The sequence below is a fragment of the Carcharodon carcharias genome, chromosome 12 (assembly GCF_017639515.1).
Source record: "Carcharodon carcharias isolate sCarCar2 chromosome 12, sCarCar2.pri, whole genome shotgun sequence".
Classification (NCBI taxonomy): Eukaryota; Metazoa; Chordata; class Chondrichthyes; order Lamniformes; family Lamnidae; genus Carcharodon; species Carcharodon carcharias.
The window spans coordinates 13,116,014-13,141,743 of NC_054478.1; the positions used below are offsets into that span (position 1 = coordinate 13,116,014).

Here is a 25,730-nt window from a genome sequence, read left to right on the forward strand (position 1 = left end):
CTTTACCCTATCTAACCCCGTGCTGTACCTGCCCTGTGAGTGTTTGATGGGGACAGCGTAGAGGAAGCTTTACTCTGTACCTAACCCCATGCTGTACCTCTCCTGGGGAGTGTTTGATGGGGACAGTGTAGAGGGAGCTTTACTCTGTACCTAACCCCGTGCTGTACCTGTCCTGGGAGTGTTTGATGGGGACAGTGTAGAGGGAGCTTTACTCTGTATCCAACCCCGTGCTGTACCTGCCCTGGGAGTGTTTGATGGGGACAGCGTAGAGGAAGCTTTACTCTGTATCTAACCCCTTGCTGTACCTGTCCTGGGAGTGTTTGATGGGGACAGTGTAGAGGGAGCTTTACTCTGTATCTAACCCCGTGCTGTACCTTTCCTGGGAGTGTTTGATGGGGACAGTGTAGAGGGAGCTTTACTCTGTATCTAACCCCGTGCTGTACCTGTCCTGGGAGTGTTTGATGGGGACAGAGTAGAGGGAGCTTTACTCTGTCTCTTTATTAATCTAGGATGATGGCTGTAGGTTAATTGCTCATTAGGAGAGCCGGTGCAGACCCAACGAACTGAATGGCATCCTGCACTGTAACTATCCTATGATCTAACCCCATGCTGTAGCTGCCCTGGGATTGAATCTGATATCTGGTTGTTAAATCTGTGCCTGACCCTGGCTCCTGCTCACATGTACGATTGCTTTGCTTGTAATGGCTGACTGACTTCTTCTTACAGGGTTCTCATACTCCATTTGAAACGGTACAGTTTTAATGTGCAGCTGTCTCTGAATAACAAGCTTGGTCAGCAGGTGATCATCCCAAAGTACCTGACCTTGGCGGCTCACTGCACAGACACCACACGGCAGCCCCTTTCACTAGGCTGGAACGCACAAGCTGCAATGTAAGTGAAAGGTGGATGATGAGGGAGGACTGTTAAAGGTGGAGAGAGGGGAGAGTGGCTCCAGCTTTGGATCCATGCAGAGATGTGGCTGGAATGGCTATGCTTTTGTAGTACAGATGTGTCTGCATATCTTGAAATGATGTTGTGGATTAGTCTTGAAGATCCTGGCGCCACCAGTGGTTTGTTGATAACAGCTTTAAAGAAAGTTAAAATGTCTTGTTTTTAGCCATGGCTCAGTGGTTAGCGTTCTTAATTCTGAGTCCGAAGGTTTTTGATTTAAGCCCCGCTCCAGAGACATGAGCATACAATTGTGCTGGCACTTCTGGTGCAGTGTTATATTCTTTTGGATGAGTCGTTAACCCAAGGCTTGGTCTGACCTCGGAGGTGGACTTAAAAGATCCCTTGGACACTATTTGAAAGAAGAACAGAGAAGTTCTCACCAATGTCCTGGCTGACATTTATCCTTCAGCCAGCATTACTAAGATTAACCAGTTATTGCTGTTCATGGGAGCTTGCTCTGTGCAGATAGGCTGCCGTGTTTCCTACATTATAGCAGTAATTAAACTTCAGAAGTAATTCATTGGCTGTGAAGTGCTTTGGGGTGTTCTGAGGAAGTGAAATGTGCCATCGAAATACAAGTTGTTTCTTTCTTAAAAGCAGCTCTGAGTTACCTGCCGTGCTTCAATGTGTGACCATGACCGTGTCCATCTCAGCGCAAAGTCACCTGTTCTTCCTGATCACTCTGACTTTCATTCAGCTTCTGTTCAGCAGTCTGCACACAGCACAGCTGATGTCGTTTAGATTGCAGTCAGATTCATGGTTTCGGTTCAGATTTGAGGTTTAGCAAATCCCAGTGACAAAGATTTGCGCAGACAGTGGGCGGGCAGGATCAGCCTCAGCTATAATTGTCCCCCAGTCAATAGCCTTCTGACATTAGAACAACTTGCCTTTTAATGTTGTAAAATGTCTTGAGGTGTGTGTGATGCGAGCGTTATCAGACAAAATAGGGAATGCTTTACAAGTCCACATTCAAAGCTTCAGTAACTTGACGGCGGGGGGGTTCAGTTTTAGTAACATTTCTGGTTTATCTGGGAAGGAAGTAGCAGTTTACTGCCTGGGCTAGTGTACAGTCTCTAACGTGTCCACATCACCTGCTACGTTTGAATTTCGCAGGTCGCGACCACTCAAAGCTTCGCAGTCGGTGAACTCCACAACTTCCACGCCCATGCTGGGGAGGTGAGTAAACGCAGCACGGTCTCCTCATCATGTAACCCAGGAGTTGCAGAATGCAGGAAAGCAGTGGAACAGGCAGAGCAGATAGGATGAGGAGCGTGGGATCCAGGGGAATGTGGGATGCAGGTGAATAAGATGGGGGTAATGTTACAACCACAGCAGATGTTATTTGCTGAGCGAGCCAGGTCCCAGAGAGAAACTTCTCCTGCTGCTCGTAACCCTTTTTTTTGTATTCTGAAAACAAGGAGAAACCTGATCCCAGAAGCATAAATTCCAGCAACACTTCTGGGATTTTAAAATTTTTAAATTATTAACAAGAAGAAAAGAAAACTTAAGCACAGAAGATTAAAGTTTCACAGTTAAAACAGTCTTACAAAACATCCCCCAAAAAAACTCACTTGGTCAGATCGCACAAGTAAACTACTTGGCAACAGTTCCCTTATAGATTTTTAACTCTAAAAGTCCAGCATTTTACCCAAGGCAAACCTGCTGTCACTTTAAAGGTATATCACTCGAGTTCTCACTCTTCCACTCTGCTGTGGAAATCCAAGCATGATCAGAAATATGCTGTCTGATGTAAAGACTTTCTTGGGTTCTAGATGGCTGCTTCAGATTTCACACCTCCTCTCAGCACAGAGCTGGTCCCAGGATATCTCCCTCACACAGCCAACACAACTCAGCTCAACATCTTTCCTTCAACATCCTTCTCCCCTTTCATCTTAGGTTCCACTGTCCTAAGCACCTCTTTGAACTCAACCTTTCCAAAATATAAAAATCTTTCATGTCCTCCTATTGCCTCCCCTTTCGGGTCAAATAAAACTTAATGACATTTCCTTGTTTACTTATGAAACCTTTGCAAGTTGTAGAGGCCCCTTACTCCCTTTTGAAATTTAACAGTTGAAAAGCCAAGTCTCTATCTCTTAATGCAAATTTCTAAGCCTCACCTGTTTACTTATAAATCCACTTTACCATGAAATAGATTTCGAACAGATCTAGCAACTCAAGACTGGGCATCCATGAGGCGCTGTGGGCCATCAGCAGCAGCAGACTGGTGGTCGAACACAATCTGTAACCTCATGGCCCGGCATATCCCCCACTCTACCATTACTATCAAGCCAGGGAATCAACACTGATGCAATGAAGAGTGTAGGAGGGCAAGCCAGGAGCAGCACCAGGCATACCTAAAAATGAGGTGTCAACCTGGTGAAGCTAAAACACAGGACTACTTGCATGCCAAACAGCAAATGATAGACAAAGCTAAGTGATCCCACAACCAATGGATCAGACCTAAGCTCTGCAGTCCTGCCACACCCAGCCGTGAATGGTGGACAGTTAAACAACTCACTGGAGGAGGTGGCTCCACAAATATCCCCATCCTCAATGATGGAGGAGCCCAGCACAGCAGTGCAAAAGATAAGGCATTTGCTACAATCTTCAGCCAGAAGTGTCAAGTGGATGATCCATCTCAGCCTCCTCCGGAGGTCTCCAGCATCACAGACGCCAGTCTTCAGCCAATTCGATTCACTCCCCGTGATATCAAGAAACAGCTGAAGGAACTGGATACAGCAAAGGCTATGGGCCCTGACAATATTCCAGCAATAGTACTGACGACTTGTGCTCCAGAACTTGCTGTGCCCCTAGCCAAGCTGTTCCAGTACAGCTACAACACCGGCATTTATCTGGCTATGTGGAAAATTTTCCAGGTATGTCCTGCACGCAAAAAGCATAACAAATCCAACCCGGCCAATTACTGCCCCATCAGCCTACTCTCAATCATCAGTAAAGTGATGAAGGAGGTCATAAACAGTGCTATCAAGCTGCACTTGCTTAGCAATAACCTGCTTATTGACGCCCAGTTTGGGTTCTGCCAGAGCCACGCAGCTCCTGACATCATTACAACCTTGGTTCAAACATGGACAAAAGAGCTGAACTCCTGAGGTGAGGTGACAGTGACTGCCTTTGACATCAAGGCCACATTTGACCGAGTGTGGCATCAAGGAGCCCTCGTAAAATCGGAGTCGATGGGAATCGGGGGAAAACTCTGCTGATTGGAGTCATACCCAGCACAAAGGAAAATGGTTGTGGTTGTTGGAGATCAGTCATCTCCGCTCCAGGACATCACTGCAGGAGTTCCTCAGGGTAGTGTCCTAGGCCCGACTGTCTTCAATTGCTTCATCAATGACCTTCCTTCCATCATAAGGTCAGAAATGGGGATGTTCGCTGATGATTGCACAATGTTCACCATTCGCAACTCCTCAGATACTGAAGCAGTCCATGTCCAGATGCAGCAAGACCTGGACAATATTCGGGCTTGGGCTGACAAGTGGCAAGTAACATTCATGCCACACAAGTGTCGGGCAATGACCATCTCCAACAAGAGAGAATCCATCTATCGCCCCTAGATGTTCAATTGCATTACCATGACTGAATCCCCCACTATCAACATCCTGGGGGTTACCATTGACTAGAAACTGAACTGGACTAGCCATATAAATACTGTGGCTACAAGAGCAGGTCAGAGGCTAGGAGTCCTGTGACAAGTAACTCAATTCCTGACTCCCCAAAGCCTGTCCACAATCTACAAGGCTCAGGTCAGGAGTGTGATGGAATATTCCCCACTTGCCTGGATGAGTGCAGCTGCCACAACACTCAAGAAGCTTGACACTGTCCAGGACAAAGCAGCCCACTAGATTGGCACCACATCCACAAACATTCACTCCCTTCACCACCAACGCACAGTAGCAGCAGTGTGTGTGTATCATCTACAAGATGCACTGCAGGAACTCACCAAGGCTTCTTCGACAGCACCTTCCAAACCCATGACCACTACCATCTAGAAAGACAAGGGCAGCAGATACATGGGAACACCACCACCTGGAAGTTCCCCTCCAAGTCACTCACCATCCTGACTTGGAAATATATCACCGTTCCTTCACTGTCGCTGGGTCACAATCCTGGAACTCCCTCCCTAACAGCACTGTGGGTGTACCCACACCACATGGACTGCAGCGGTTCAAGAAGGCAGCTCATCACCACCTTCTCAAGGGCAACTAGGGATGGGCAATAAATGCTGACCCAGCCAGTGAAGCCCACATTCCTTGAACGAATGGAAAAATAAACGTAGCCCCTCATTACAAAAACATGCATTTAGCACCTTTACCTTTCACCTCTGTTCCCGAAGGCAAGATGTCATTATGAACCTTCCCCCAGTGAATTAAATCATGGACGCACCCACAACCTTCTTTACCGAATGCCACCATATTCCCAAAAATATCTTAAAGAATATCCATCTTCACATTAAAATCAGAATGGAGGGAGCTGCGCAGTGGGGGAAAGGCAAAATGCTGGACCCCAGATTTTGTGCAAGAGACGGGGGTGGGGTGGGGGGGGAACACAGTTTTGGGGGAGAAAATGGTGCAGGATTTGAGAGGATGCGCGAGTGGGCACAAAACTAAGTGGCAGGAGTACCATTTGGATGGTGCGCACTAGAGTGCGATGAGTTTCGGCAGAGTGCTTCCCCTTGGTATTTGCAATTGGCTTCAATACTCCCCGGCTCAGGAAACTGCAGCCGGGGTTTGTACTACTGAGCCCCAGCTGGAAAGTGTAAATAGGCGAGCTCTGCAGCAAGCTTAACTTTGAATCACCTGCCATATTGATAAGCAGCTCTCAGGCACCTGATGGTTATCCAGCTGAGGAATTTTGGCAGGTTGGTAATGCTGTGGAACCGTGGCCACAGCCAGAGTTTGAACTTGCAGGACAGCAGGGGAGAATCAGCTGTAACAATGTTAGCACAGGGTGTATGGAAGCTGTTTACTAACAGGAACAAGATGTGTTCCTGCCCCCTTATCTTGTGGCTGATTGCCTCTTGCTGCCTAATTCCAAGTCTTCATTCACAGGAAGTACTGCTTCAAGTCTGCGATTGTGATCCTGGACTCTGACAGTGAGGAGGAGCAGGTGAAACGGGCAATGGTGATCAGCAGGCAGATGAATGAGCAGATTCAGCGTGAGACACAGCAGGAAGAGGAGGAAATGCAGCTGGTGAGTCCGGCTGACAGCTGTTACTTCACTGCCAGCCTCTCTCTCTCTCTCTCTCTCTCTCTCTTAGGAAGAAGGAACTCGCATTTATAATGCAACTTTCACAACCTTGGGGTATCCCAAAGTGCTTTATAGCTGAAGAAGTACTTTCGAAGTATAGTCACTGTTGCAATCTATGAAACAGTGGCTTAGATGGGGATTGTTTAGGAGGAATGTTACTGGATTAAAGAGAACTCCCCTACTCTTAAACAAGGGATTCTTAATGTCCACCTGAGAGGGCGTCTGTTTAATATCTCATCCAAACGACAATTCTGCCAACAGAACAGCACCCTCTACCCTGCCAAACTCCCCCACCCCAGTGTAGACACTAGAAGCATCAGCCTGGATTTTGCTGAGTGTGTCCTCCTTCAAAGGGACTGTATTTTGGTTGAGACCTTAATCTGGGACACGATCTGTCTTTTCGGGTGGGTGTAAAAGATCCCATGGCACCATTTTGAAGATGAACAGGGGATTTCTCCCTGGTACAAGCAAAATACTGCAGATGCTGGAAATCTGAAACAAACAAAAATTGCTGGAAAAACTCAGCAGGTCTGGCAGCATCTGTGGAGAGGAAGACATTGAGTTAGATTTCTCCCTGGTGTCCTGGCCAATATTTATCTTTCAATCAGCACCACGGAAAGCAGATTATCTGGCCATTATCGCATTACTGTTTGTGGGAGCAAGTGAGTGCAAATTGTTTGCTGCATTTTTTACATCGCGACAGTGACTGTGCTTCTAAAAATAGTAAATTGGTTGTAAAGCGCTTTGAAACATCCAGTGGTCGTGAAAAGTGCTATAAAAACACACTTTTTTAAAATAAAATTAAAGAATGAAAATGAACCTTCATTCTGCAATATTGAGCCGAGACTACTGGGGTCATCTTTTTATCCTTCAATGGGATGTGAGAATTGCTGGCTAGGCCAGCGTTTATTGCCTTTGAGAAAGTGGTGGTGAGCTGCCTTCTTGAACCGCTGCAGTCCATGTGGTGTGGGTACACCCACAGTGCTGTTAGGGAGGGAGTTCCAGGATTTTGACCCAGCGACAGCAAAGGGATAGTGATATAGTTCCAAGTCAGGATGGTGTGTGGCTTGGAGGGGAACTTGCAGGTGGTGGTGTTCCCAAGTATCATAAGAAATAGGAACAGGAGTAGACCATTCGGCCCCTCGAGCCTGCTTCACCATTCAACAAGATCATGGGTTGCAATTTAATGGGTTAAAAGATTATGGGGAGAGGGCGGAAAATTGGAGTTGAGGCTGAAATGAGATCAGCCGTGATCGTCATGAATGGCGGGGCAGGCTCCAGGGGCTGAATTGCCTACTCCTGCTCCTAGCTCTTGTGTATCGGCTGATCATCTTGTGTTTTGATTTCCACATTCCCATCTAACCCCGATAATCATTGATTCTCTTGCCTAACAAGAATCTATCTACCTCTGCCTTAAAAATATTCAATGACTCTGCCATCTGAAACAGAGAATTCCAAAGTCGCACAACCCTCTGAGAGAAAAAGTTTCCTCATCTCTTGTCCTGAAAGGGCGACCCCTACATTAAAGGTGCTGCTTAAATGTAAGCTGTTAGTTTTTTTGAGCCAAGTACCCACCAAATGCTAAGTGATGATACTTCACCGCGATGCTGCTCTCACTAACTGGAACTTTGCCCCGCGCCGAATTGTGACCACGGTGTCTCTTCCTTTGTCAGGCACTTAAGACAAGCAAGCAGGAGTTAGAGCGCCCTGCCCCAGCCACAGCAATGGACTCATCCTTTGACAGCATGAGTGAGGACGAGCTGCTGGCAGCTGTGCTGGAGATCAGCAAGCGGGAAACGTGTCTCTCGCTTGGCGGTGGGGAGGAGCAGGAGAAGCCGAGCAGCAGCCCCGACACTGGCTTTGGTGATGATGAAGCTCAGGAGTTGCTGGAACATCACGAGGCTGCGGAAATGGATGGGCCCAGGACCAGCATGGAAGCAGGTGGGTCATCGGTGGGGGGAGGGGCTGGTGCTGTTTGGCCACATGGGCAGGTGTAGGATAATGTTTTATTACCAAGGCCAAGTGAACTCACCCCGCCACTGCCCCCCACCCCCCTCCCCCAACCAGAAATGATACCTCAGCAAAAAACAACAAACAGGGGTAAACCATTTCATCCCTCGAGCTTGATGCCCCATTCAGTGAAATCACAACTGATTTGTGACCCATATCCCTTAATACCTTTTGGTTAACAAACGCTTATAAATCTCAAATTTAAAATTAATAATTGATGCAATGTGAATTCTCATTCAGGGAAGAGAGTTTCAATCATCTACCCCCACCCGCTTTTACTAACTTCACTCCTGGAAGACCTGGCTCTAATTTTGATGCTTTATCCCCCCCCCAGATCCTAGACTCCACAACCAGCAGAAATGGTGTTCTCTATTTAATCTATCTGTTCCTCTTAACATTTTAAACTTATTTTTTTTACATAGAGCCTGCTGAAAGTATGAAAGACTTTGATGAGAATAAGGAGAATAAAACCCCAGAGGGCTCCCAGTGTGAGATGGACTGGATGCAGCAGTATGACCTAGACAGGGAGCGAGAGGAACAGGAGCTGCAGCAAGCACTGGCCCAGAGCCTTCAGGAACAGGTCAGCACTTGGAAAACTTGACTTTGTGGGTGCTGGAAGGGTGGGTGAAGAGAGATTTTTTTTTTTGTAACTGCTTAGGACATGGGTTTGGATTTTATTTCTGGAAATAGCCTTTGATCGTGTCCTTCTAGAAAGCCAACCTGATGAGGCCTCCACTGCAACTTCAGTATCCACCTTGACAGGCAGACACGTGCTACGGCACCTCCTGCAATCCAGCGCTCCTTCTGCCCGAGGAATGTGACTCTAGATTATATGCTCAAGTCCTGGAATGGAGCCTGGACCCATGACCTTTAAACTCGAGAGTAAACCCAGTAGCCCCTCCCCCATCCCAGGGCCCTCTGCACTCCTCCCCGGTCCAGGGCCCTCTGCACTCCTCCCCGGTCCAGGGCCCTCTGCACTCCTCCCTGGTCCAGGGCCCTCTGCACTCCTCCCTGGTCCAGGGCTCTCTGCACTCCTCCCCGGTCCAGGGCTCTCTGCACTCCTCCCCGGTCCAGGGTGCCCTCTGCACTCCTCCCCGGTCCAGGGTGCCCTCTGCACTCCTCCCCGGTCCAGGGTGCCCTCTGCACTCCTCCCCGGTCCAGGGTGCCCTCTGCACTCCTCCCCGGTCCAGGGTGCCCTCTGCACTCCTCCCCGGTCCAGGGTGCCCTCTGCACTCCTCCCCGGTCCAGGGTGCCCTCTGCACTCCTCCCCGGTCCAGGGTGCCCTCTGCACTCCTCCCCGGTCCAGGGTGCCCTCTGCACTCCTCCCCGGTCCAGGGTGCCCTCTGCACTCCTCCCCGGTCCAGGGTGCCCTCTGCACTCCTCCCCGGTCCAGGGTGCCCTCTGCACTCCTCCCCGGTCCAGGGTGCCCTCTGCACTCCTCCCCGGTCCAGGGTGCCCTCTGCACTCCTCCCCGGTCCAGGGTGCCCTCTGCACTCCTCCCCGGTCCAGGGTGCCCTCTGCACTCCTCCCCGGTCCAGGGTGCCCTCTGCACTCCTCCCCGGTCCAGGGTGCCCTCTGCACTCCTCCCCGGTCCAGGGTGCCCTCTGCACTCCTCCCCGGTCCAGGGTGCCCTCTGCACTCCTCCCCGGTCCAGGGTGCCCTCTGCACTCCTCCCCGGTCCAGGGTGCCCTCTGCACTCCTCCCCGGTCCAGGGTGCCCTCTGCACTCCTCCCCGGTCCAGGGTGCCCTCTGCACTCCTCCCCGGTCCAGGGTGCCCTCTGCACTCCTCCCCGGTCCAGGGTGCCCTCTGCACTCCTCCCCGGTCCAGGGTGCCCTCTGCACTCCTCCCCGGTCCAGGGTGCCCTCTGCACTCCTCCCCGGTCCAGGGTGCCCTCTGCACTCCTCCCCGGTCCAGGGTGCCCTCTGCACTCCTCCCCGGTCCAGGGTGCCCTCTGCACTCCTCCCCGGTCCAGGGTGCCCTCTGCACTCCTCCCCGGTCCAGGGTGCCCTCTGCACTCCTCCCCGGTCCAGGGTGCCCTCTGCACTCCTCCCCGGTCCAGGGTGCCCTCTGCACTCCTCCCCGGTCCAGGGTGCCCTCTGCACTCCTCCCCGGTCCAGGGTGCCCTCTGCACTCCTCCCCGGTCCAGGGTGCCCTCTGCACTCCTCCCCGGTCCAGGGTGCCCTCTGCACTCCTCCCCGGTCCAGGGTGCCCTCTGCACTCCTCCCCGGTCCAGGGTGCCCTCTGCACTCCTCCCCGGTCCAGGGTGCCCTCTGCACTCCTCCCCGGTCCAGGGTGCCCTCTGCACTCCTCCCCGGTCCAGGGTGCCCTCTGCACTCCTCCCCGGTCCAGGGTGCCCTCTGCACTCCTCCCCGGTCCAGGGTGCCCTCTGCACTCCTCCCCGGTCCAGGGTGCCCTCTGCACTCCTCCCCGGTCCAGGGTGCCCTCTGCACTCCTCCCCGGTCCAGGGTGCCCTCTGCACTCCTCCCCGGTCCAGGGTGCCCTCTGCACTCCTCCCCGGTCCAGGGTGCCCTCTGCACTCCTCCCCGGTCCAGGGTGCCCTCTGCACTCCTCCCCGGTCCAGGGTGCCCTCTGCACTCCTCCCCGGTCCAGGGTGCCCTACTCCTTGCCAAACTCGTCTCACTTGAAAACGGTGCATGTGAAAGTGGCTGTGAATGTTATTGGTCATTGTGAATGTTATGGGTCATTGTGAATGTTATGGGTCATTGTGAATGTTATTGGTCATGGAGCCAGAGTCGCTGTTAAAACAGTTTCTCTCTGTGTGACCTGTCAGGAAGCCCGGGAGATGAAAGAAGACGATGACTTGAAGAGAGCCACAGAGTTGAGTATTCAGGGTAAGACACCGCTGCCACAGCTAGTCAGCGTAAACTGTGCTGCTGTATACAATGCATCCTGTGTAAAGTGAATTATTTTTGATTTCTTGTGCTGTGTTAAATCAGAAGTTGCACTGTGTGGTTGCTGTCGTGTAAGCAAGTTTGTCAGCCAATATCCTCAAGTCCCAGAAATGGTAAATGACAAATTAAGCAGTCACATTTTTGATGATGATGGAGAGAAGAACAAGGTCTGCTGCGACACACAGGGTGGGTCCTTGGTTTAATGTCCCACCCAAAGGGACAGCACCTCCAATAATGCCGCATTCCCTCAGTGCTTCCCAGAACTGCTAGTGTAGTTTGTGCTGTGGTAGGGTTTGAATCCACAGCGACAGTGTCAATGTAGTTATAAAACTGGCTAAAGCAATCCTTCCCAATCTTTTTCCCGATGTGACCCCATTTTAATGCCTCGACTTTGTGTGACCCCCCCCCCCCCCCCCCCCCCTTGCCCACCACCACCGAGTGAAAATTATGGTGCAGGTTTGGGGAAGGCATGAGATGTTGACTACGGGGTTATTGGGTGTTTCACCAGGGTTGGTGGATGGGTGGGGGTGGTTTAAAACTCCTGTATTTGTCCTGAAAAAAAGTAAAGACACACCTTACAGGCTGTGGCTGTAGGGGTAATTGGGCCTCAGAGAACAAGCGATTAAGCCGCGCCCATCAAAGGAAAATCAAGAACATTTAAAGGGACCTTGCAGCTGTCAAAAACTCAGTCCCACCTCCATGGCCACCATTGCTGCCTTAGAGCTCATGATCCAAATATCTCATCCAGTGACCCAACTGGGGATTGTGACCCACTGTTTGGAAATCCCTGGGCTAAAGGTTAGTCAGCAGAGATTAGTGGTGCTCGGTTGGTTTTGGCCGGAGGAAAGTGGTGTTCCCCAGGGGTTTGTATTAGAACTACTGTTCTTTTAATGACCCGTTCTTGGCCAAGCAAGGCACAATTTCAAAGTTTGCAGATGATGTGAAACTCAAACGTAGTAAACCACTGAGGAGGATAGTGACAGACTTTCATGGACAGAGAAGATGGACAGACTCATGGCAGATGAAATTTAATGCAGAGAAAAGTGCAGTGATGCATTTTGGTAGGAAGAATGCCAAGAGACAATGTAATTTTAAAGAAGTTGCAGAGACAGAAAGACCTGGGGTGTAAGCACACAAGTCTTTGAAGGTGAGGAGGGAAAAAGCATGAAGGATCCTTGGCTTTACAACAGAGGTATTGAGTTCAAAAGCAAGTTAGTTATGCTAAACCTTTATAAAATTCTGGTTAGAAAATATGATGTCCAACTCTGGGCAGCAAGGTGCCAAGACCTTGGAGGGGTACAGAGGCTTTCTAGAATGGTACCGGAAATGTGGGACTTCAGTTAAGTGGGGAGACTAGAGAAGCTTAGATTTCTTTCCCTGTAGAGCAGAGACGATTAAGGGGAGATTTAATAGAGATGTTCAAAGTTGTTGGGGTTTTGATAGAGTAAATAAGGAGAGACACTTACACTGGCAGGAGGGTCGGTATCAGAGGGTGCAGATTTAAGGTGAATGGCCAAGACCTGGGGTTGGGGGTGGTGGTGGTGGGAAGATGGGGAGTATATTTTACGCAGGCAGTTGCAATGAGGAATGCACTGCTTGAAAGGGTGACAGAAGTGCAGAATCATAGAATGGTTACAGCACAGAAGGAAGCCATTCAGCCCATGTGTTCATACCAGCTCCCTGCAAGAGCAACTCAAGCTTGTCTCATTCCCCATCCCTTTCCCTGTAGCCCTATAATTTTTTTTCTCTTCAGATGATTATCCAATACCCTTTTGAACGTCACGATTAAATCTGCCTCCACCACACACTCAGGCAGATTCAGCAGAAACTTTCAAAAGGGGAATTGATATACTCGGAAGAAAGAGCAGGAGGTGAAGGGACCAGTGAATAGCTCTTTCAAAGGGGTATGATGGGGTTGAATGGCCTGTTATGCACTGTACAGTGGTGGGGGTAATTTGAGGTGATTCATTCATATAATGACAAGGAGTGATACAACATTAAAATGTGCAATGGCTTCCTTTGCCACTTTAATATTGATGTGCTGAAGAATGTGAAATACCTCTCTACTCCATGGCTATCTGAGGGAGGGGAATTCGGGAGCCAGTTACTCACAGAAAGCAACGTATGCGGCAGATAGTCCCACTTGAAGCAGAATATTGTGGGACCTGCTGCGTTTTCATGATTTGATCAGTAGTAAAGTGGTCTCTATTTTAATTTTCTTTCAGTGCAATGACAATAAATGTTTCCTTGTAGAGTTCAATAACTCCATTGGTGACCTCATGGGTTCGGATGAAGACTCCGGCAATGAGGAAGTCCTGGACATGGACTATAGCGAGGCTGAAGCTGAGGAGTTGAAAAGGAATGCAGAGGTGAGGCGAGGGAGAGCACATGCCAGTGGTATGCAGTGGGGGAGTTGTGGGCCGCACCAACTCTCAATGTTGCCATTGGGAAATTGGGGCACCTCCTGATCAGCGGGAGGCGCAATGATAGAGCATTATGTTAAATTGTGTTCCTCCTTCCATGCACCCCCCACCCCACCGCACCCACAGCCTGTGTGTGCCATGTTTCCATTAGCCTTCATGACATGCAGCATCAGCCTGGATTGCAGAGTCAGGAGGCAGAGCAACCCCAGATTGGTTGGGGGGGTGGTTTTGTATGGGTGTTCTACTTTGGAATCAAAGAATGGTACAACACAGAAGGAGGCCATTTGACCCATCATGTCCATGCTGGCTCTCTGCAAGAGCAACTTGGCTAGTCCCACTGTCCCAACCTTTCCACATGGCCCTGCAAATATATTCTATTCAGCTAATGATTCAAATTCCCTTTTGAAAGTTATGATTGAAGCTGCTTCCACCACACGCTCAGGCAGTGCATTTCAGATCCTAACCACTTGCTGCATTTTAAAATAGAGGTTTTTCCTCATGTTGCCTTTGGTTCTTCGTGGAGGTTTATCACAGTGAGTGCACTATTGTCTGTTGAGACTTTTTACTGACTGGGTTCCTGTTCTTGTAGACAGGTGAGCTCGCACATTCTTACCGACTAATCAGTGTTGTCAGCCACATCGGCAGCTCCTCCTCCTCTGGTAGGTACCAGATACTCTGATTTTTTTTAAACTTATTCTTTCACGGGATGTGGGGCATCGCCGGCTAGGCCAACATTTATTGCCCCTCTCTAATTGCCCATTTGAACCACTGCAGTTTCGTATGGTGTATGTATACCCACAGTGCTGTTAGGGAGGGAGTTCCAGGATTTTGACCCAGCGACAATGAAGGAACAGCTGATATAGTTCCAAGTCAGGATGGTATGTGGCTCGGAGAGGAACTTGCAGGTGGTGGTGTTCCATCTCTCTGCTGCTGTTGTCCTTGGTGGAAAAACCTGATTTGTAGCCAGATTAAATGATCTACCTAAATGAGTGCTACGGTAATAAAATATAACCCAAGATTTGGTGATGGTGTGGATTTGTCAATGCTACAGAAGCATTTTGAAGCTAATTGAATAAACAAAGGACACTACAGTTTGTTAAAGAGTCTTAGAACATAGTTCACGGCCTTGCTGCCTGCAAGTCAGAAGTTACACAATTAACATCATCATGGAGTCGGGTTCCACACATACCCATCTCTCTACTCTCCACTATCAGACAGCTCGCACAATGTCTGGTGTTAGATAAGCCACAGTTAAGCGTGCTCTGTAGATTTCAGCACTGTATCCCATTCTGTACCAAGTCCCACTCACTCCCATCACTCCTTTACTCACTGATTGATTACATTGGCTCTCAGGCCTCCCAGTCTAAAATTCTCACTGTCAGGTCCAATCCCTGAGTGGCTCCCTATTTCTGTAGCTTTCTCTAGCCCCACAACCCTCCAACTCTGGCCTTTTATGCCTCTGTTGCCCAGGGAACTGGGCAGGACATCTTTTACATCCACCTGAGAAGGTCAATTTAACATCTACTCTGAAAGACAGCACCTTTGGCAATGCAGCACTGGGGTGGGTGGTGTCAGTCTGTATTGTGTACTCAAGTCAATGGAGTGGCAACTCAAACGTGCAACCTTTTAAATGAGACTTAAGTTCTACCGACTGGGCCACAGCTACACTAAGCTTGAGTTTTAAAAGCCTATAGGTTTAGTGAGATGGGATGATGAGAACAGTCCAATGATTTAGAGCTGGGAAAGAATGAGTTGGAATATGGGGTGATATGAACCTCGATTTTGGCACAACGAAGATACTAGAAATAGATAGTATGTGTTGGGTGGTGTTTGCAGTTCAGCAGAAAAAGGAAATAGTTGTTTGGTAGCACAAAACTTGAGTATTGCTGAAAAAGGAGAGTTTTTGTTGAAGCTTTTTGTTTTGCATTCATCAGAGCAATTGACAAGAAAATACCAATGTCAGGGGAACAATCACCAGAGAAGTGGCACTGAGTAAACTGTTGGAGCTGCAGGCTGACAAGTGACCGGGTCCTGATGGACTGCATCCTAGGGTCTTAAAAGAAGTGGCTAGTGAGATAGTTGATGCATTGGTTTTAATTTTCCAAAACTCCCTAGATTCGGGGAAAGTCCCATTAGATTGGGAGATAGCAAATGTAACTCCATTATTCAAAAAGGGAGGGAGACAGAAAGTGGGAAACTACAGGTCAGTTAGCTTAACATCTGTCATACGGAAAATGTTAGACGCTATTTTTAAAGAAGTTATAGCAGGGCACTTGATAAGCTCAAGGCAGAGTCAGCATGGTTTTGTGAAAGGGAAATCATGTTTAACCCACTTATTGGAGTTCTTTGAGGATGTACCATGTGCTGTGGATAAAGGGGAACCAATGGATGTACTTAGATTTCCAGAAGGCATTTGATAAAGTGCCACATAGAAGTTTATCGCGGAAAATAGAAACTCATGGTATAGGGGGTAACATATTGGCATGGATAGGAGATTGGCTGGTTAACAGAAAGCAGAGAGTAGGCATAAATGGGTCATTGTCAGGTTGACAAGATGTAGTCAGTGTTGTGCCACAGGGATCAGTGCTGAGACCTCAACTGTTTACAATTTGTGTAAGTAACTTGGATGGATGGAATGGTTGTCAAATTTGCTGATGACAAAGATAGGTATGAAAATAATTTGTGAAGAGGACATAACGAGGCTGCAAAAAGATGTAGATAGGTTGAGTGAATGGGCAAAGATCTGACAAATGGAGTATAATGTGGGAAAATGTGAAATTGTCCATTTTGGCAGGAAGAATAAAAGAGGCATATTATCTAAATGGTGAGAGATTGCAGAGCTTGAGATGCAGAGGGATCTGGGTGTCCTAGTGCATGAATTACAAAAGGCTAGCTTGCAGGCACAGCAAGTAATTAGGAAAGCTAATAGAATGTTACCGTTTATTGTGAGGGGAATTGAATACAAAAGTAGGGAGGTTATGCTTCAGTTATACAGAGCACTAGTGAGAGCACATCTGGAGTACCGTGTACAGTATTGGTCACTTTATTTAAGGAAGGATGTAAATGCCTTGGAAGCAGCTCAGAGAAGGTTTACCAGACTAACACCTGGAATGGGTGGGGATGTCTTGTGAGGAAAGGTTGGACAGGTTAGGCTTGTATATGGTGGAGTTTAGAAGAGTACGAGGTGACTTGATTGAAACATTCAGATCCTGAGGGGTCTTGACAGGGTGGATGTGGGGAGGATGTTTCCTCTTGTGGGAGAATCTAGAACTAGGAGTCATTGTTTAAAAATAAGGGGTCATCCATTTAAAATGGAGATGAGGTGATGTTTTTTCACTGAGTTGAGAGTCTTTGGGACTCTCTGAAAAGGAGGCGGAAGCAGAGTCTTCGAATATTCTTAAGGCAGAGATGGATAGATTCTTGGTAAGCAAGGAGATGATCGGTTATTGGGGGCATGCAGGATGCAATTTGAGGTTACTATCAGATCAGCCATGATCTTGGCAGAGCAGGCTCAAGGGGCTAAATGGCCTACTCCTGCTCCATGATCGTATGTTCATATTGTCTAAGAACGATGAGCTGCTGCGTGATATATATGACAGAGTTCATCTTCATAGCTTGCTGCATCCGCATATGTATGTTGCCGAAGAGACACGAAAGTGATCTCCCTTTATGCCTTATCTATGACCAGTTCTGCGTGACATGAATTGGCCAAGTGGTTGGGCGAATTGTTATAACTAGTTTTCCAGATACATGGGGTGAAAGGTTATCAGGGGTAGTCAGGAATGTGGGGTTGAGATTACATTCAGATCAACCATGATCTTATTGAATGGCAAGCAGGCTCAAGGGGCCGAGTGGCCTACTCCTTCTAATTCGTATGCTCGTATGTATATAGTGAAGGGTTTCTTCACATTTGCAAAGACCATACAGGACTTGCATATCGATAGCAGTGTTGTGTCTGTGTGCTCATTTGACATTGCTAGCCTATTTGCCGGTGTTCTACTTAAGGAAGCCATAGGTATTTGCACTGCAGCACTTTATCATGGTGATCTAGACCCGCTACCATTGTGCGAATCAGTAATCATTGAGCTTATGAATTCGGCAATTCATGCAAATGCATTCAGCTTTAATGACACCATGTATGTCCAAATAGATGGTTTTGCCGTGGGATCCCCTGTAGGCCCAGCTCTCGCAAACATCTTTGTTGGATTCCATGAGAAACATGTCTTCAATGGAATGACACCCAGCCTCCTACCTCTGGCGTATTTCCAATATGTGGATGATAACATTTGCTATATTTAAATGCAAAGCTGCATATAATAATTTTCTTGCATGTCTCCATCCTGCGCTCAAATTCATCTTTGAAATGGAGTAGTCAAAATAACTCCCTTCCCTTGACGTACTAGTTGAGAAATCTGCCAGGGAGATCTCTACTACAAGCCTACCTTCACTGGTCAATACATGTGTTGGGACCATGCACTTTAAGACTGGCCTTTTCGGCAATCTCGTAAATAGGGCCCAAGCCGTTTGCTGTCCATACAAGCTTGATGCCAAAATAGGGCGCATCAAAAACATCCTGTGGGATAATAGCAACCCTGATCAGATCATTTTGTGCTGTATGTCACGGTAACTCATGAACGGGCCTAAGGCTGTCACTTTTGGCCCAGAAAAGTGCCCAGTCTACCTCAGATTATCTGGAAGGGCAAGGTATCTCAAAAATTTGAGCAACAGATGAAGCTAGCTGTTTCACGCTCCTTCTATGTAGCAGCAACACGAGTGGCATTCGTCACCAACACGATGTTGCATCAAACCAAAAGGACGTTCTGCCTATCACACAATGAGTACTGTGTATGAATTTCAGTGCCAGTGTGATGCTGGGTATGTAGACCGTACGTCCCGAAGACTGGCAGGTCATATCAAACAGCATGTCCCAGCCGCTGTTCGCAACGCACAAGGTACAGACCGTACCCAAACAGCCCATGTTTGCTAAACTCGAAACATGGTGTCCAACATTAGATGTGATTCCGCGATTGGACGTTTGCTAAATAATCCTCAGTGTGCAAAGTATTGTGCTGACAATCAATTTAAGATTGTCAGTTGGGTTTGCAATGCGGTGAATTTGCATGTACTGGGCGCTACATATATTAATGCATGGGACCATGTTCTTTGCAAACAGAGGGAGCATGTGCACCCATTGCATGTGTTTCAGCTAAACAAAATAAGTGATGGCCATTCACTGGTTCATTCCCCAGGACAATGTCTTGACCAATCAGAGTCGGGCTGCCTGTTTTAAATTTTTTTAAAAGGCTTGGCAGTTAACTGTCAGTCACCACCAACTGGTGCATTCTCCATGGCAATGTCTCTACCAATCCGAGTCAACTTGCCAACCAATCAGCATTCTTCTCATATAGTATAAGTATGTCGTTTCCCCTGACATTGATATTTTCTTGCAAGTTGTCCTGATGAGTGCAAGACAAAAAGCTTTGACAAAAAAAAATCTTTATTTCAGCAATACTCAAAGGAAAGGAAAATTCAGTGTCACTGACCTCTGGTACCATGAAAATAAAGACAGAACTCTGACCTCTTGTGCATCTCCCACTCCCTTTGCCCAACTGTTGTTTGTAGGGCTGAAGGCCCCTAGACCCCTAGCTCTGAAATTCCCTCCCTAAATCTCTCTCCCTCTTTTAAGACCCTCCTTAAAACTACCTCTTTGACCAACCTTTTAGTCACCAGTCATAATACTTCCTATTTCTTCTTACTTCCCCAACTTTCTCTGCTGACAAAATGCTTTGCTGAGACCACACCTGATTACCATGTACAGTTTTGGTCTTGCTACCTAAGGAAAGACGCGTTTGCCTTAGAGGCAAGGGGTGCAGCAAAGGTTACCTAGATTTATTCCTCGGATGAGCGGGCTGGCGAATGGGAAGTGGTTGAATAAAATGAGCCTTTATTCTCTGGAGCATAGAAGAATGAAAAGTGATAATGAAATGTATAAAATCCTTAAGGGGCCTGACGCAGTTGATACTAAGAAGCTGCTGCTTGTTTAGAGAGTCTGGAACAAAGGGGCTTGGTCCAAGGATAAGGGGTCAGCCGTTTAGGACTGAGATAAGGATTTCCTTCCCTCAATGGGTTGAGAATCTTGGAAACTCTGGAATGCTGTGGATGCTCAGTCATTGAGTGCATCAAGACCAAGATGATAGATTTTTGGACGCTAAAGGGAATTGAGGGATGTTAATGTTGCAAATGCTGTGGCAATTATGTGCATGCTGTGGTTGTGATTAAGAGCAGTTGATACTAATTGGGGAAAGGTTAGGGCACAGATACAAGAACCTGTGAGGGGGAATTATGTGGAAGGGAAAAAGTAGCCTGCACTTAGGTTTATTCACAAAATTCAGCATAACTGACATTGAAGACAGACTGGCTCCAGCGTCTTCCTTTGCCAGAGAGGTGTTCACTGGATTAACAGGGATATGGGGAGAGGGCAGGAAATTGGAGTTGATATAAAAGGAGCTGTGATATTATTGAACAGAGAAACAGGCTCGAGGAGCCGAACAGTCAGTGACTCCTATTTTTTTCTTAGCTGGCTGATTACTTTCTGACTTTTTACTTTGTGTAGGGCACTACATCAGTGATGTATACGATATAAAGAAGCAGACCTGGTTCACGTACAATGATCTGGAGGTGTCCAAGACGTTGGAGGGAACTGTGCAGTCAGACCGTGACAAGAGTGGCTACATCTTTTTCTACATGCACAAGTAAGAGCTGGATGATTGTGACCCCTTCTCCCACCCCCATCCCCACAATCTCAACTCTGCGCTCCTAAACTCGGCCCCTGGACAGTCTGACCCACCGTGCATTTTGGGGAAGCTGTCTTTTTAATGTACAGAATAATGCTGGACTTGCCTCCTCGGTGACTTAGCCACTTCACCTATCACAGAATCTTTAGTGCAGAAGGAGGCCATTCAGCCCATCGAGGCCACACTGGCTGTCTGAAAGAGCATTCCACCTAGTCATGCCTTATGCCTGTAACCTTGCACGTAGTAATTAGCTCAGCCTGAAGGCCAACTCTGACTTCAATCCCCAGTCTCTGCTGAATTAATTGATCCTCCAGGTGGGACAGTCGTCGTATCTCCTGGGTTAGGTAAAGGAAATCAGACATCTACTCCAGCTCCTGCCAATTATCCAGGAACTGATTGTTACATTGCTGTAATAAATCACCTTGATCCCATACCTGTTACTGGAGCTAGCTTCCCCTCCCAGTCCCATATCGGTGTTATGGTATTTAACTCCCCCAATCACAGGCCTGCATCATTACAATAACCCTCTTCCCCACCCCCACCCAGATCTCACACCTGCCACTATGTCATAACTCTTAAGGTAGCCTGAAGAGCGCTGCTTGGAAGCCCTTTTGGCAAAGGGCCACTTTTCTTTGTCAGTTGCTGGATTGAGAACCATTTTGTTACTAATCTCTCCTTTCCATTCTCCTTTGCAACTCATAGAGAGGTGTTGGAAGAGTTGGTGGAGGCAGAGAAATGCCCCCAGTCAACGGGTTTGGACTCCAGCAGGCCTGTGCTGCAGCCCCTGTGACGGTGTGAAGACTATGGCGCGGGAGCGACTCGTGCTGGCACTCTACCATCAGGGACCGAATGTTGTTTACAGCTAGTCCCGGGATAAATACCTCCTAAAATAGCGGTAGATCTTCGCCAGACTGCAGTGATCCAGGGCCTTCACCCGTTTGGTCTTTGGAGCCAGGCAATGGTGCTGAAAGTCGACACTTGGGAATCATAGTGCAGTGAGCTCATTCCTCTCACGGACAGGCACTTGAACTCTATGTCACGAGAGTCCTGGACAAGTACTGGTGCCAATCTGTCACTATTTCCAAAGATTTTCAAGGAATTCAAGTTGGAATTGTATCACGAGACTGTTTAGATGTGAGGGGTTTTTTTTTTTGTTTTTTTTAAAAGGAAAAAAAATATAATATATGAATCTAAAATTGCTGTTCTTGCCCTGAAGAGGTCTGTGTGTGTGCCAACTGAATAGGAAGAGTGGGTGCAGACTTAAGATTCCCCAAGACACTCGAACTTCAGGGTTAAACAGAGGGTTTAGGTTTGGTTTGTATAGTCAAGCTCTTTAATGTAAGTTTTTCTTTTGATGGTCAGAGCATTAACACTGTATTTACATGGTCTTAGGGATATGGGAGGTATTTTTACTGAGGAGAAGGCAGATGTGGTCTAAGCTCTTCTCGCGGAACCAGCTTCTGCGGCCTCCCTGTCTGTCCTGGCAGGACCCCACATGGAGCTCCCACTCTCAAGCTCCCTTCCCTGCGTTTGCTTCCAAGAGTGGCCATGGTTTTCGCAAAGCTCACTGCTCCACAGAAAGCCGCATGTGAGGTTTCCCTGAACCGCTGGAGAGCTTCTAACGTCAAGGCTGTGTTAAGTTGCAGCTCCAGTGGCACTGGAGTTGAAACCTTGGTCCAAATGCAGAGCAGTCCAAGTGCCTGCAGCGTGTGCCTGTCCCTGTTCTCGGAGGAGGCGTTTCAAAAAATGCTCTCTGTTCTGTTTCTATCTTGGTTGGGTTGCTGGCGACTGGATGCTTCCCTCCATCAAGCTGAGATGCCCCTTAGTTTCAGCCTCGCCATTTCATACTGCACTTTATTTTTCTACTCCTGTATCTTGAGGTCCGTGCACTAGAAACTGTTCTCTCATCCACTACCTCCTCCACTGTCACTTCTTCCGAAGGGAAACCAAAGCACCTCTATCCACCCGGCAACCAGAGACCAGACCCCAGCATCTGCTCGGTGAGTGAGGGGTGGCTTAATATGTCAGTAACCTGGCATCAGTTAAAGGAAGGGCTTGTCTCACTGGTGGTCTAAGCTCCACACAATACTGTCTCTTCCTTGCACTGCTGGGTGCAGTGTTTGTACAATTGATATATATGCTTATGGTATAGACTCTGAACATCAAGAGGGGGCTACTACCCCTGTGGGGGGAGGTTTCACACTGTCCCAGCAGGGAGGCATTTTGACCCTCAGTGGGGGACTTATTGCCCATAGGGGTGTGGGAGCTGGCGTTGGTACTGCACTTTGTTGCCTTCTTTAGAATTCTAGTGGTGCCTATCTTTTCAAGCCCCAACAAGGTCCCAGTCAGTTGAAGTGGGTCTACCTCCATGAAGTGTCACACTGTTCAATTCTTTGCACCTGTGCACACACTTCAAAACACACAGTTTGTGGACACCATTTGCAGAGTGGCCAATTCTCTGGTTTTAATATATTTTAATGGTGTGCATGGGACACAGGAGTGCCCCCACATACCCCAGATTCGTCCTCACTACTTCCACCCTCCCCTCTCCTGCCACATTCAATTTGAGCATAAGCAGCAGCACCCAATCAGAGTTAGTGAGAAGCCCAATATACAAGACCTGCTTTCTACCAGATGAAAGGTCTTGATCAGAAAGCAGATAAGTCCAGGGGGTTCGCTTGCTGAGGAGTTGGGTTCGTGCAGTTTGTTTGTGGTAAACTGTCGAGCTTTGGATCGGAAAAGAATTTCACTAAACCACAGGTGCCCGAGGAGCCTGCCCCGTCAGGCTGGTCCATAACCTGCTTACGATCTGTATTAGTTCAACATACCTCAGTAATGGACATCTTTACAGCGTCAGACTCTCTCCTACTTTTTCATTGTGCATGTTTCTCTTGTTCTCTCTACCCCCTCACCTACCCTCTTTCCTCCCTCTCTCTCCCTCCCTTGCCTTCTCCCGCGGGTTTGTAGTTTGAGAATGAACATTGGTGACTCTGATCTGTAGATCAGATTGTAGATTGTGCTGCTCTAGGAGCTGGTCGTTCCAAGGAGATCCTCCTCGGGTGGTGCATTGTCTCTCTCTCCCCCCCCCCCCCCCCCCCCCCCCCCAATCCATAACTTAAACCCTCAGTCCCCTGTCTTGGTGTGTCTGTATAATTCTGTCACTCAGTGTTACTCCCCTCCTTCTTGGGCCCTCGTTTCCCTGTAACTCCTCTCAGAAGATATCTGCTGTTCCTTGTGGGGGATGCATTCACTGAATGTCTGTCTCCTCTGTCAGATATCTTGACACTCAGGATTTCTCTTGTGGGCCTTCTGTACCAGGGAAGCAGCTTCATTAGCACCAATCACGCAAGTTCTTATGCAGATTTGTTAATAAAAAGACAGGATTTTCTGAAATGTAAACTGTCCATCCTTTTTTTTTATATTGTGGGTTATGGTGTGAGTAGAGGGGAGCTGAAAGGGACACAGCCTCTCTCCTCCTGATATTGACCAGATTGGGGCAGGTGACTCTGGAGTTTTTTTGGAGGGCTGGTCAGGGAGCAGTTGCCAAGTCTGCCTCCTGTTATCGGTGTGTGCCTGCAGGAATGATGCCAGAAACGGTTAGGCGCGGTGCTACCTGCTGTCCAGATTGACCGTTGCGCTGGCATTGAGGCCAGTGGTGGGAACCCAAGTCCCAGCACAGACTGGAAACCAAGTGAAATGGTGCTGCTGATCTTTGGAAACCCCAGACCCATGGTGCAGCATCAGAGGCAGTGCATACCACAGGGACATAACGGTCCACTGTCAGCGATGGGACATTAGAAGCTCAGTGTGGGCGCCGAGCTTGTTTGCCGACAGTTTCTTTTCATGTTTTTTTTCTGGTTGCTGATTCTGGCCCACTCCGTGGCTGGACCATCCTGTACGACTGCTCATATTTATATAATATATATCCAGATATTTATGTGTGTAAATGAAATTAATTTCATGTCTGAGGAAAGTATAATTCTCGCATGGGATGTGACGTTTCTTTTTGACAGGAGGGCTCTGTCCACAAAACCTGCCCTGCCTTGTTTAGGGGCATTCGATTTCCTGCACTCGGAATCTCTGGCGGTTTCCCTTCGAGCGTGATTGAGCAGCGCTCCTATGTTTTGAGATGTTTTTTTCTGTGTTTTAGCAGATGAGTTTTGCCTGTGACGATTGCTGCTGCTGTCCCTGTGATTTATTTCTTTTTTTAAAAACAGCCCATTGCAGAGGTTTGTGACAATAAAAGACGATTCTGTTTAAAAATCTGTTGGTCTGCTCTCGCCCTTATTTCCTGCTGTCTAAGGTTTTTAAAAGGAGAGTGGGTCTTCGTAAGTGGGGGAGTTGGGGGTTTGGTTGGTGCGTGCCCTGCTCAAGGCCATTGCTGCCCCACCCTTGAGATTCCTGTACTGTTTGAAGAACTTCCACCCACCCCCATTGATTCCTGCTTCACTCAGTAAGACACCACCACCCCCACCCCCCCCCCCCCCCCCCCCCCCCCAACCTCCCCTCGGTATTTTGACCATTCTTCAGACGGCGAATGTCAGCAGCACACCACAGTCAGGCTCTTGCCGGGAGATACAGGCTAGCAGTTGCAAGCAGGAACCCTGGCTGCTGCAGAGGTGGGTAACAGCAGCTTGTTGCCAATGATGTGGGCTTCTCAGCAGCAGCACTGCCATCTAAATAATTATCTGTGAGGAGGGCAGCTCAGTTGGTGAAAGGAAACAACTTGCATTTACCACTACCCTTGAGAAGTGGCAATTAGGAATGAGCAATAAATGCTAGCCTGGACAGCCGTGTTGGAAAGATCCCTTTAACACATTTATTTGGCATCTTTTCCGTGGTTAAACACCGTGGACGATGTCCTGAAGCACTTGAGGCCCCATTTTTTCTTCATTCTTTGGGGTATGGACGTCGCTGGCAAGGCCGGCATTTGTTGCCCATCCCTAATTGCCCTTGAACCGAGGCTTGCTAGAGAACTTCCCACCGCCCCACCGATTCCTGCTTCACTCTGAGGCAGCCCCGCTCAGTTCCTTGCCTAAGTATCGGCCGTTCTTTGCACATCAGCCCAGACAGCAAATGTCAGCAACGCCCCGCAATCGGGCTCTTGCCGGGATTTGCTAAAGAGTGATTGCGAGCCGGAGCCCCAGGCGGTTAAGAGTCAGCCCCATTGCTGTGGGTCTGAAATCGAACGTAGGCTAGACTGGGTAGTGATGGCAGATTTCCCTCCCTAAAGTGATCCAGATGGTGTTTTATCACAATCGATGATAGTTGTCATGGTCAACATTACTGCGAATAACTTTATGCTCCAGATTTATTAATTTAAGTTCCACCAGCTGCCATGGAGGGATTTGAACCCATGACCCCAGAGCAT

The 25,730-nt window shown here is 48.2% G+C and overlaps 1 protein-coding gene across 3 annotated transcripts in view; it reads left to right on the forward strand.

Moving 5' to 3' along the window:
* Positions 1-23,438, forward strand: part of usp37 (ubiquitin specific peptidase 37) — a 132,319-nt gene extending 108,881 nt beyond the window's left edge. For 2 of the 3 annotated variants that reach the window (XM_041200778.1, XM_041200779.1), the window contains 10 exons: positions 727-891; positions 2,065-2,127; positions 6,021-6,162; positions 7,893-8,160; positions 8,652-8,809; positions 11,022-11,082; positions 13,396-13,511; positions 14,155-14,224; positions 20,179-20,317; positions 21,062-23,438. In XM_041200778.1, the coding sequence (XP_041056712.1) occupies positions 727-891; positions 2,065-2,127; positions 6,021-6,162; positions 7,893-8,160; positions 8,652-8,809; positions 11,022-11,082; positions 13,396-13,511; positions 14,155-14,224; positions 20,179-20,317; positions 21,062-21,149 (1,270 nt within the window). In that variant the 3' untranslated portion in view covers positions 21,150-23,438. The remainder of the gene's footprint in view (positions 1-726; positions 892-2,064; positions 2,128-6,020; positions 6,163-7,892; positions 8,161-8,651; positions 8,810-11,021; positions 11,083-13,395; positions 13,512-14,154; positions 14,225-20,178; positions 20,318-21,061) is intronic. The other variant, XR_005944578.1, reaches the window with a different exon arrangement.
* The last annotated feature ends 2,292 nt before the right edge of the window (positions 23,439-25,730 follow it).